General features: G+C 43.4%; 1 protein-coding gene across 12 annotated transcripts in view; it reads right to left on the minus strand.

Annotated features, from left to right (window-relative positions):
- The window catches only part of ENOX1 (ecto-NOX disulfide-thiol exchanger 1), a 296456-nt gene that overhangs the window by 88949 nt on the left and 194371 nt on the right, over positions 1 to 13136 (minus strand). For all 12 annotated transcript variants that reach the window (XM_083448710.1, XM_083448712.1, XM_083448711.1 and 9 more), the window contains 2 exons: positions 3322 to 3495; positions 1588 to 1794 (listed from right to left, as the gene is read on the minus strand). In XM_083448710.1, the coding sequence (XP_083304836.1) occupies positions 1588 to 1794; positions 3322 to 3495 (381 nt within the window). The remainder of the gene's footprint in view (positions 1 to 1587; positions 1795 to 3321; positions 3496 to 13136) is intronic.

Raw genomic sequence — 13136 nt, forward strand, 5'->3', positions numbered from 1 at the left:
GAGCATCCCAAAGGAGATGGTGTTGGACTTTAGGAGGAAGAGAGGGGAACTAGCCCCATTGTATATCAGGGTGGGTTGTGTGGAGAGAGTCTCTTCCTTTAAATTCCTGGGAGTTTACCTTAGTGAAGACCTCACTTGGAAAAACAATATAACTCAGGTGGTTAGGAAGGCCCAACAGAGACTCCATTTCCTCAGGGTCTTGCGAAAGAACAATGTTAATCAACAATTGATGACCTCCTTCTACTGGTCCACAATAGAAAGTGTCCTCTCATATTGTCTCACAGTGTGGTACATTGGCTTGACAGCCACGGACAGAAAGTCTTTACAGAGGGTGGTATCATGGCCAGCAGCTCTTTAATCTTCTACCCTCAGGCAGGAGATATAGAAGTATAGCCAGTCGTACCAACAGGCTAAAAAACAGTTTTTATCTGTGGGCTGTTAGGGTGCTGAATGAAAAATAATATAGTGCAACTGACTTTCGGGGTTGGTGTGTTGTGCGACAAGCACACAGAGTGCAATGAGACTGAGTGTTTGTGTGGGGTGGGGAGGGGGGCTTGGTTAATTTCATTGTACACAGGTTGTACATTGACAATAAAGGTATTATGATGATGATGATGATGATGATGTCTTAAGTGGTACAGTCCTTTTGACTCACTTTTACCTCATTCCCATTCATTTTGCTGCACGTGCAAACCAGGTCTTACAGTGGGGTCATTACCTATTCAATAACACAACCACAGATGTGCACATTAAGTACGGATGGACATATCCCAAAGTGATATATTTATACCCCATGTTTACAGCCTCGCCTCTTCTGATCTTGCTCATTAGCGTGCCTGGTTTATCCACTTGCATCAATGACCCAGTTCTGATCCATCGTCTACACGGCAATTTTTATGCCTGCTCAACTGGCCGATATCCTTAGATGCCCTTTGCAAATGCAGCTGTAAAGATTCTGCCTATTCCCATATTTTAAAAATACTTTGCATTGCCCGCATCCTGTCCTAGAATTAGGAAATCCATCGGCTAAGAAGACAGAAGACCGATTGAGAGATATATTTGGCTTAGCCATTTTCAGTAAGTCAGGTAAGTTTTGATTGGGATTTGGCTGTTTATAGAGAATGCAGTACAGGCTACTGATATCAAAACCAACTGTCCTGACTGAATAGGGCCAGTACCATATATAAAAACCCTATTTGAAACAATGGTTTTTGGCACCATTTGGGGAGCCTCTCTTCTCTACTGAATTATCACAGAGCAGCAGAAAACAGGGGAAAGTTCTGGTGAACAGAGGAACAACTAAGATCATAGCAATGGCTCCAGCAGATCAGGCAAATGTCCCCTCAAGTCGAGCATCCTGTGCTCACAGAACCCTGTGAAACAGCCCCCTTCACACCTGGAATTAAGAGGAATACCATACATTAGGGATAGAGGAATTGTGACTGTGCCCTTGCAGTTTCTGTCCCAAACTCCTGAGCTTTGCAAACACTTGCTCCGATAAAGGTTGAAGAACATAACAGCAAATCAACATCGCAAAATGCAAATGAGAAGCCGCAAAGAAAACCCATTAAAGAATGTGACAAATACCAGAAAGGTAAATGGCTTTATCGACCATGAACTCTTCAGCAAAACGGATATGACAAAAATTCTTTTTGCTTTTCCGAATTGCTGTGATGTCACCGCACTGCTCAAAGACTTCCTGAATAATCTCCTCAGTAGCGTTTTCTGGTAATCCTCCCACAAACACAGTTTTACATCCAGGTGGCCTCTCTCTTGTGGAAGGTGGCGGAAGATCTAAGAGAAAAATTAAAGTTCTCACTTGCTTTCTTATTCAGCCCCATAAGTCATTTCAGACATAAAATAAATTGCTTCAATAAAAGTTTAACATTGAATAATCAGAAAGGCATCTAATCAGATCAAGTCCTCACAGAACTTATTTGGTTATTAAAATATTAATCAGCTGACACGACAAATTTCTGCCATTAAGACGGGAACTTATGTGCTCAGTGCTGTTTGCTTTATCAGCTCCCAATTAATCAAAGCATTTTTTGTTCAGGTGAAGATCATCACAATGAACAAAAGGTAAAAAAAATATATATATCAAAATGACACAAGACCTATCACATGAAAGTCCTATCACAAAAAACCTGACGGGGGTGGGGGGGGGAACTCTACTAAAAGGGGATGAAGACTGTGTTAGGATATTTCCGTTCCACCTTAAAAGGGAGCAGGATGTTTGTGTCAAAGCCTGCGCATTTCCTGTTTCACAGGATGTTTATGTTGTGTCTTTGCTTTCATTTCTCTCTCTCTGCCGGAGACATTGAAGCAGGCAGTCATGTTTTTCTTTGTTCTGATCAACGCAGAAATAAACTTGTAAATAATGCTCTCCTGAGTGCATCTTTCGCTGTGCTTTATCTGCTGATAGAGCGTGCACGGCTCTGGAATGTGGCAAGCTATTTCTGGAGCTCGTGTCGCTAATTGCTGATACTGCGTGTCTACGGGAGATCAATGGACATCCGGAGACGACGTGGAGTCATGATGGACTTTGTCTCCCTGGCAGTATCCCAACAGACTGAACCCGTGGCTGCAGCAACAAGCGAGGAAGGATCCCTTAGACGGGGACTGGGGCAAATATTGGACCTGCAGAGAAGTTTCAGCTCAGTGGCAGAACATCTGCTTGGTGTACGGAAGATGAAGCCAGCTTCAATCTCCAGGTAGGCCTGGGATCGTCCCCTTGTTTGTGAAGCCCTAGAGAGATGCTGGCAGCCCTGAGGTACATAGACTAAGGTACAGTGGTACCTCGGGTTACATACGCTTCAGGTTACAGACGCTTCAGGTTATAGACTCCGCTAACCCAGAAATAGTACCTCGGGTTAAGAACTTTGCTTCAGGATGAGAACAGAAATCGTGTTCTGGAGGCGTGGTGGCAGCAGGAAGCCCCATTAGCTAAAGTGGTGCTTCAGGTTAAGAACAGTTTCAGGTTAAGAAGAACGGACCTCTGGAACGAATTAAGTACTTAACCCGAGGTACCACTGTATAAAGTGAATGCTCCCTATGTTGTGGGATGCTAATATATCAGAGCTGTGCTAAGGGGAGGGAGGAAGGAAGGAAGGAAGGAAGGAAGGAAGGAAGGAAGGAAGGAAGGAAGGAAGGAAGGAAGTTTGCCTCATGTTATCCAAATTGTGAAGTCTTTTTCCCCGTGGAAACGCTAAGTGAAGGGATAACTAAATTGCCATTGTTACCCTGGGTAAAAACCGATTAGGACAGCCTGAACTGGACTAGCGATTTGGAGCATTAATTAAATTAACGAAGCACACTTACTTGGATTTGGAGGGAAGAGCGTACAGCTTTTGCAGTGAATTATTTCTTTGATGACAGGCACCTCCGCTGGTGGCGGCTGGGCTACTAATCCCATACTTGACAACATGGGGTTAACTGGAGTTATTCCGGTGACCATGTTGATGTTTGGATCAAAGCCTCGTACACAAATTGAATCTGCAAGCGTAGAAAATAAAACATTTGCTTTAGCAGCTTTGAAATGACTTTTGGCCTTCTTGCGGAGATCATCTTGCTTTATTGTTAAGAAATCATTGTTTGCTCACATGCACCCAAAACCTAAACCTCACATTAACTCCCCTCGGCGTTTCAGCCAAGCACTGAGGCAGAGGCTGGGGGGTGGGGGAGAAAACCCAAATATGCAGGAAGAAGGAAAGAGTATATAAATTTAGGATATTACTGGATAGTACAATTAATGGTATGGTTCTGTGAAATTCTTGACAGCTGTGTAAAAAAAATGGCGCTACTCTTGTACAGACTCAATTCATTTCACTGGTGCCTATGTGCCTATGTGCCTAAAACGCCCACCTAGACTGTATCCTGCACTGAAAAGCCTGCTTTAATTAAAAGTTTAGATGGATAATCTCTGTCAGTATCGCTTGTACCCACATGAATCAGAAGGAAGGGGTTGTGTATAAGACTTGCATCTTCTCTGTCACATCATGAATCTTTGCACCTGGAAGATGGCACACCTCCCGGGACATCTTGTTTCCCCGCACACTGGTGCCTCTGTCTCGCTCAATAGGGAGTCACCTACCACTGCCACCCGTCTCTGCCCCCCCTGGGGAATGGCAGGAATCGTTCTGTACACTGTACCTTCCAAACCTACCTCAGAGTGTTCTGAGGTCTGCAGCTGCATGGTGCTAACTCCCTAGCAAGAGTTTTAAAGTCACAAAAGCAAGCAAGTGATCTATATGTTTTCCCACCCCACGCAAACAGCTCAGATATGCAACCAGCCTTGATCCAAAAGCACAGTCACCTCCACCAAACCCTTGCAAACAGCCCTGTCGTGGTCATGACAAGCCTCTCTACCACCTTTGCCAAAAAAGGGGTGTTGGTGACCAGTTAATAATAATAATAATAATAATAATAATAATAATTTATTATTTATACCCCACCCATCTGATTGAGTCTCCCCAGCCACTCTGGGTGGCTCCCAATCAAATATTAAAAACAGTACAGCATTAAATATTAAAAACTTCCCTAAACAGGGCTGCCTTCAGATGTCTTTTAAAAATAGGATAACTGTTTATTTCCTTGACATCTGATGGGAGGGTGTTCCACAGGGTGGGTGCCACTACCAAGAAGGCCCTCTGTCTGGTTCCCTGTAACCTCACTTCTCGCAATGAGGGAACCGGATCTGGCCCCTGGGCCTTAGTTTGCCTATCCATGCATTAAACCAGTGGTCATTTGAGGAGGCCATGCAAAACCGAGCAGGGCCTGAAGAATTCTCAGGGTGGATGTTGAAGTGGCCCAAACCACAAAACCCCCAAGACCACACCTGAGACAACCTTGGTCATAACTGCCAGGGAGACTGATGAGAAGTAGGGTGGGTGGTGCTTTTTACTGCACGAAAGTCATTCCTACCCCCCTCCCTTCTCTCCCCCCCCCAATCATTACAAAGGTGAATCAGGTGTCTGCTCTACAGCAGCAAAAATTATACAATGATAAAACATAAAACAGCAGATATTTTTGAATACTATAAAGGCAACTTCACGAGACCTTTCTTTGTGTGTGTGTGGGGGGGGGTTAGAAAAATGAAACTTGCTTCTTTCTTAAGAAACAATCCTTTCGGCTCCTTCTGCTGGCAACACTTTGCAGCAATTTGATACCATCAATTATTCAGAGGCAATGGCGAGTTGTTTTGGGCATTCCCAAAAGCTTTCGGATCACAATGCAGCAAAATTTAATGGTAACATGAAAAATCCAGGGTTTGGCAGCCTGGGAGTTGTGGCTGAACTAATAAACAAGAAGCTTGAAAATAAAAACTATGCCTTGTCCTGAAACCACATGACAGTGTTCTTTCCTATAATGTAGTATCTCTGAAAAGCCCTAGAATACATTTTGGAAGTGAGCTTTTGTATTTGTACATTCATATTTTAAAACCTGAGGTTGCAGTTTAAAAAAAGTGGGGGGGAGGACACAACCCTAACATGAGATCAGCCAAAATAAGCAAGTTAGGATCTGGGAGATCTCTGGCTGATTCTACGATTCTATGTTTATGAACCTTCCTTGATGCCACAAACCTCATACAGGTTTAAAAATGAAACATGACCTTCTCCATTGCAAAGTGAATCTTCTAAGCAAAATAGTAACAAGGACTCCATTACACTTGAAAGGACTTCAGTGTACATACTTTTTATTTCCATTAACGCAAGGAGATATTCACAAGTCCACTTTTCTTAAGTGACACGCCGCTCACATAGAATGCAATGCAGCCAAAAGCAAGCACTTTTTTTGTCCTACTGAATTGTGGGAGATTTGGCAAATGCTAATCTCTCCCTTTGAAATTGATGGGGTTCACAACTGTTTAGTTTTGACTGAACTGTATGACACACCTGTTATCTGAACCCAAGTAAAAAAGTCGCCATTGTCAACAGGTGGTCACAGCCAGCATTAAGCCTAATTTTCACTGCTTCCCCCGTGCATATACCATATTTTTCGCTCTATAGGACGCACTTTTTCCCCTCCAGAAATTAAGGGGGAATGTGTGTGCATCCTATGGAGCGAATGCAGGCTCCTTGGCTTCAGCAATAGCAACGTGAAGCCTCTGAAGCGCAGAGGGAGCGCTCCCTCCGTGCTCCGGAGGCTTCGCGTTGCTTTCGCTGAAGCCTGGAGAGCGAGAGGGGTGGGTGCGCACCGACCCCTCTCACTCTCCAGGCTTCAGGGATAGCCACCTGAAGCCTTCAGAGCCCAGCGTGAGTTCCCGCTGCGCTCCACAGGCTTCGGGTTCCTTTCGCTGAAGCCAGGAGAGCAAGACTCTCCTGGCTTCAGCAGAGAGGGAGAGCTGCGCAGCGCCCCTTCAGCCAAGCGGGAGGAGAAATGGAAGGGGCTCCGTTTCTCCTGCCGCTTTGCTGAAGGGGCGCTGAGCAGAGAGGGGGAGAATTTATTTTTCTTGTTCTCTCCCTCTAAAACAAGGTGTGTCCTATGGTCTAGTGCGTCCCATAGAGCGAAAAATACGGTAGTTTGCTTTGGTCTGTGGCTTATTATGGAGCACCCAGCTGCCTAGGAGCTAAACTCCTGCTATGGTCCCATGAATACCAACTGATCAAGGAAACAGAATAGCTTCTAGTCTAGCCATCCTCAGACAGGTGCCATCCGGATATGATTTTGGACTGCAACTGCCATCACCCCTGGCAATTGGCCATGTTGAGGGAGTTGAAGCAAAACATCTGGAAGGAAACCAGTTTGGAGACCAATTTGTAGAAATGGGCACACTTGGAGCAAGTTTTGATTCTATCTGCTGTTTGGTCTAATTAGAAGTTCCACATCTTTTCTTAATTCTTTCCCCATGTTTGCCTTTCTCCATCAATAATTTTTAAAAATGCATCTTGAGTAAGCAGCAAAATAATGAGAGCTGCTTCCTTTTCCTTTGAGTGAGACGTTAACATATGGTGAAATTCTCAGCCTTGCTAGTACTGACAATACATTTTTGTCTCTGGATGTTCTATTCGAAAATAACACACAAAGGAAACCGACTCGGCTTCCAGATGGTAAATTGTTTTCTTTAGCAACTGTTACTCTTTCTTGATGCGAAGACATTTAATTTGGTGTTTCTTGAGAGTTTGGGAAACCTGCATCCATTTAAAGTTTTTGAGTTGAGGTAAAATTCTAGATTACTTCTCCCCAATTATTTGCAGGCGGAGGGGACGCTTTTAATAGATCAAGCAGATATTCCACAGCAACATGATTCAGATATTCCACAGCAACGTGATTCAGTGCTTTGTTTCATCTTTTTCAGGAAGTGGTGAGCAATCTCTTCAGAACCAGCCTCTGCTGAGAAATTCTGCTGCAATGTGAAATTATATACATATCTGCTTATTCTTTTAAAAGTTGACAATGAGTGAGAGGCAGCAATTTCCGGCAGAGCTAGTTCTCCCAAGCTTCATCTCTCAGCATCCAACACTATCATCTAATAAACCACATCCTTCTCCCATCTCCTTGGCTACAGCCAGCCTTTCAACTCAATCCAGCACGAAATATCTATGCAGGCTAGACAACCCAGCTTTAGACTCACATCTGCACCACAATGTGCCATGCTCTGCCAGAGGTGAGTACTCCAAGACCAGAGACCGGATGTCAGATGGGAACAAGCCAGAGTAGGGTAGTCCCAGAAAGGCAAGGGTCAAGGTTTCAGAGGTGAAAGAGAATGAGCCGATGAGCAAGAGGCAAGCAGTCTAGTCCAAAGGCCAGATTCCAGAAGCAGGGATTAGATGTGGGCACAAGGTGGTCCTGTCCTCTGCCTGCCCCTCAAAACTGGCACGTCACATGGGACTGGGCCTCGGCGATGGCAGCCTTTCCTCCTCGTCCGCTCTCCAGCAGCCGCTATGAGCTGCCCAAGGGAAGAAGAGAAGAGTTTGGATTTGATATCCCGTTTAATCACTACCCGAAGGAGTCTCAAAGCGGCTAGCATTCTCCTTTCCCTTCCTCCCCCACAACAAACACTCTGTGAGGTGAGTGGGGCTGAGAGACTTCAAGAAGTGTGACTGGCCCAAGGTCATCCAGCAGCTGCATGTGGAGGAGCGGAGACACGAACCCGGTGTTAAGTTGTGGGTGAAGATATCAGACGACACAGCGATTCTTCAAACAGCTCTTGTTTATTCACAGGCCAGGACAGAACTGAACTGAAGGGCTCAGTCAGCCTGCTTATATAGAGCTCCACTAGGACGCAACTGTAACCATTTTCTGTAACTATCCAATCACTGAACATCACTTTCGATCCTTCATTTGCATAACTATCTACAGTATCCCCCTGCTGGCCCAGCTTGAGAACTTCAGTACATAACACCCGGTTCCCCAGATTACGAGCAAAGTGAGTCATTTCTAATGGCTGAAGAGGGGGAAGTGAGAACACAGAGGATAAGGCCAGCAAGGAGGAGAAGACACTTGTGTAGACAAGGAAGGACCGACAGAAGAAAGAAGTTACTTCACCACCTTAAAAAACTTGGCCTGGGAATGTACATATTCTACATTGTTCACACACAAAATATTTTTTTTTATTTGCATAGATATAGAAAAGCTGATAAATATCTATAAAAATGAGAAATGGCTCACTCGAAGTTCGTTTTTAGGTTCTGCAATGGGATTTAAAAGTAAGCCATACAGCAGAAAAATCACCTCTTTAAAATGCAGCAGTTAGATGTTCGAACAACAAATGGTTTCATTATTCATTATTCACAGAAGGAAAATCTTTTACCTTTGAAACAGAACAGCATATTTTGAAGAACACAGCTGTGATGCTAGGTTTAAAATATGTTTAGCTCTCTGTCAGTAACTGCTAAATCCAGACTTCGGGCTCCTCCAGACAACCTATTTATTGAACAGTCATCCTGATTTTCTCACTCAAAGCATACATGAAGGTTAAATTATATTCAGACTTTATTGAGCATTAATTCTTTTTTTTTTTTTTTTGTGGAGAGGTTATACATCAATGAGCATTCATCCTGATTGGATTGCAGCACGTTGATACATCTCCCACTTAATTATTTCTTCGATGTACAAAACTGCTGTTAGAATGTTCCTCTTTTCTTTCATTTTGGTAACCTCCCTACTTGTCTGTCTTCATCATCCCCCAGGACTACAACGCATAATAATTTGATATAAAAAGTATTATTTGTCATCCCGTCGGTTCTGAAACTTTTATATATGATTCACTTTGACAGTGATTTCACTAACGTGCTGATTTAATGAGCAACAAAAAACTATTAGCCACTGTAATGGGGCAGGTTTTTTTAAAAAAAGATTTCTTAATAATAATTTTTATTAGTTTTCAATTACAATCCAATAGTAGCCTCATTATAACAGTACCAATTTATAATACAATTACTAATACCATTTTTATATATAAAAAAAAAATATACCAAATTATGTCAGAGGTTTCATTTGGCAGACAATTCTTTTAAAGAAAAATGTATTTGTGTCACTTATGAGTATTGTCTTATTGGTCTTGTTGCATAAGGATGCCTTTTTAATTTGTAATAATAATAAAAATGCTTCAATAAGTCTTATTTGCATTTTAAATATTAAAGACTTATTTCCCAGATGCTCTAAGTGGCTCAGAATGGATAATTAGCATATTTATAGGAAGACAGGACAGAAATCTTTGAAATATTTAATAAAAACTATATCAATAAAATACAATTTTAAACAGTATAATTAATCCCTAAACAAAGAAGAAGACGACCTGATCTATACACAGCAAGATAAGTAAACAGTATCTACTGACTTTCAGCTTTTTAACCAGACACGCCAAAAGCTGGCCAGGGAGTGCAATGTTGCAACCCTTTCTAACAGAGTTCGACCATACATTGGAAGTAAGATCATTAATGTGCAGGATCACAGCTGCTTCGTTCCACCCTGGACTTGGCTTGGCATGGTGAAGCGCTCTCCTCTCTAACCCTGAGCATAGCTGTCAACTTTCAGATTTGAAAATAAGGGACCAGCAACCTCGAAGATAAGGGTTCAGCAGCCAAAATAAGGGAATTTTTGGGCACAGGTATGTTCGACTTCTGAGCCCCTCCAAGCCAAAGGCAGAAAGCCCAGCCAGCAGCCAAACGAAGCCTCAAGCGGTGGTTCCCACAGTGCAGCAACCCGGCAAAGAGGGTGCAGCAAGGAAAACCACCGTCACCTCTCCGCTGGGAAGCGCTGAGCAAAGGCGAGTCCCCAGGCAACGTGGCCGATTTGATCGACACAAAGCATGCAAGCTCCACCCCCCAGTCGTTCTTAGACTCCTTATTGGGTGAGCAACGCAGCCAAGCAACACAGCTGCCTGTGTTCACAATAAATGCAAAAATGGTCGCCATTTTGAATTTATGGTAATCAAAACTAAGCTGATCTACATGCATCTTAGTAGCACAATTACAAGAAGAAAAGAAAAGGGTAGTTTGAAAGCAAGAATAGGAATAAAATAAAGCATATATGAAGGTGTGAAACAGAAACAGAAGTGTGACTGGAGTGTTTCATTATTTAAAAACACTTAAAACTACATATATTCCACCAAACTGGTGAGCAGTATTTTCTCCAAAATACTGCCTGAGGGTCATCATGACACTTTCCTGAATTCTGCATGTAAAAGACTTAAAGTATATGTCAGTAAGATGATGAACCCAACTATTGTGAAAAATCATCACAATGACAAAATCTGCAACCAATTTGCAGCTCTCCACTAGCGCGTACGATTTTTAGCCTGCTCTTTTATTTCCTTAATGTCCTAAAGGGTTAACAATTAGAAACCTCACATATGAGTTAAACTCACAATGGGAGCATAAAACTGTTGACGATGGGCGTTATCTTCCTTATTCCAAGATAGAGAACTTCAATTTACAAAACAAAACGTAAGTATAAAGGAAAATCATAGAAAAGGAAGATAGAAAAGGAATTAATGAAAAAGAAATAAGAAGGGCTGCCAGTTCTCTGTCTGCCAATTATGTATGTAACAATTATTCAAAATGTTCAGAATATGCACTCCAAGATAACATCTGGCTATACTATTGTCCAGCTCTTTCTCCATCTGCTAGACGAAGGTTTTTCAGTCTTCATTCCCAGTCCTCTCGCATCTACCTCCCCCCCCCAAAAAAAAAGTCCAAAAGAAGCTCTTCATTTTTTATTATCGTTAAATGTCAATCATAGTTCTTATCTGACCCAGTATTATGAATTTCTCTACAAGGGTTCCAACAAATCCCAACAGTGTGGTAGTCCATAATTATTTGTTACATCTTCCCACTCAATTCCATATACTCCAGTCCCATTTCCTGTTGGCCATTATGCTGTATCCTGATGAATGTCTTATTCTGAACATAAGAGGTTAATCCATGATGCCCCACTTATCTCAGTGTGGTGTGGTGTAGTGGTTAAGAGCGGTAGTCTCGTAATCTGGGTAACCGGGTTCGCGTCTCTGCTTCTCCACATGCAGCTGCTGGGTGACCTTGGGCTAGTCACACTTCTGTGAAGTCTCTCAGCCCCACTCACCTCACAGAGTGTTTGTTGTGGGGGAGGAAGGGAAAGGAGATTGTTAGCCGCTTTGAGACTCCTTAAAGGGAGTGAAAGGCGGGATATCAAATCCAAACTCCTCTTCTTCTTCTTCTTCTTCTTCTTCTTCTTCTTCTTCTTTAAAAGGGAGCTTTGACAATCAAGATTTATGCCTTGGTAGCTTTTAATCACTGCATAATTATTTCCCCTGACAGAAGTTTCAGCGGTCAATGACTAATCCACCGTCTTCCTCCCCGGAAGTTCCCAGGATGTTGTTGTTTTTGTTTATTACTACTTTATATATTTTTGTGTTTTTCTATTGTTATCCTCCTTGTGATCCTTGGAGGAAGGATGGGTGTACAGTATTTTAATAAATAATAATATTAACATTAATAAATAATGCAACCAAGAATTCTATTTTCACAAAGGTGAAAATAGTAAGCTCCCCTATAATAGGTTCCCCTATTGCTAGAACAGGACTTCTATGTCCCTGCTATCATTCATTCATTTGTAAATAAATAAATAAATAATAAATAATAAAATTTCTGAGCAAGGTTTCACACAGGTAACATCAGCGTCTTAACAGGCTGTGCTTCCTTCAGCACTCGAGTCTTTGAAGTGGAACTGAGAGAAAGCACAGACAGGCATACACACACACCCAGCAAATGTCTTTTTTAGTACAGAGCTCGGAATTTGATTCTATTTTCTGCACTTAGCAACCAATGAGCTGAGCAAATGTACCGTATTTTTCGCCCTATAAGACGCACTTTTCTCCCTCCAAAAATGAAGGGGAAATGTGTGTGCATCTTATGGGGCGAATGCAGGCTCCTTGGCTTCAGCGATAGCAACGCTGTCTTTAAAGAGTGCACCGCTCTTGGGGGCTTTTCCCCAAGGAGGGAGAATGGACTGACTGGCCAAGTCCGTCCTTTCTCCCTCCTGTGGACTTTTGTGGGAGATGGGGGAATTCCCCCACCTCCCGCAAAAGCAGGCAAAAGCCGCCCGCTCTTTAAAGGGGCTCCGCGGCTTCTGCTGGCTTTTCTAGGAGGTGGGGGAATTCCCCCACCTCGTAGAAAAGCCCGCAGGAGCCGCACACCCTTTGAAGAGCGCGCCCCACTTGGGGGCTTTTCCCCGAAGAGGGAGAAGGGACTGACTGGCCGTTTCAGTCCCTTTTCCCTCGTGGTCGAAAAGCCCGTAGGAGTTGCGCACGGCTCCTGTGGGCTTTTGTGGGAGGTGGGGGAATTCCGCCACCTTCCGCAAAAGCAGGGAGAAGGTCTTGGAGTAGCGCACAGAGCTGCGGGGGGGGGGGGAATAATATTATTTCCCTTGATTTCCCCCCCTGAAAACTAGGTGCGTCCTATGGGCCGGTGCGTCCTATAGGGCGAAAAATACGGTACTCCTCTTGCCACAGGGGTGAGAGGTTGGCAGAGAGTAGTGCAGTAGTTTGAGGGAGTCCTGGAGCAAACGGCTTGGCCACCAGGGTCTCTGCAAAAGCGACAGAAAGGTTTACAACGAAGATTCTAGCTAGAACTGGGCAACTGGCTTCTCTTTCGTTACTTAAACAGCAGCGACACGTAACAGGCTCCTTTCGCAAGAGAGAAAAGGGTTCAAAAGCT

The sequence above is a fragment of the Podarcis tiliguerta genome (assembly GCF_965153285.1).
Source record: "Podarcis tiliguerta genome assembly, chromosome: 7".
NCBI classification, from domain to species: Eukaryota; Metazoa; Chordata; class Lepidosauria; order Squamata; family Lacertidae; genus Podarcis; species Podarcis tiliguerta.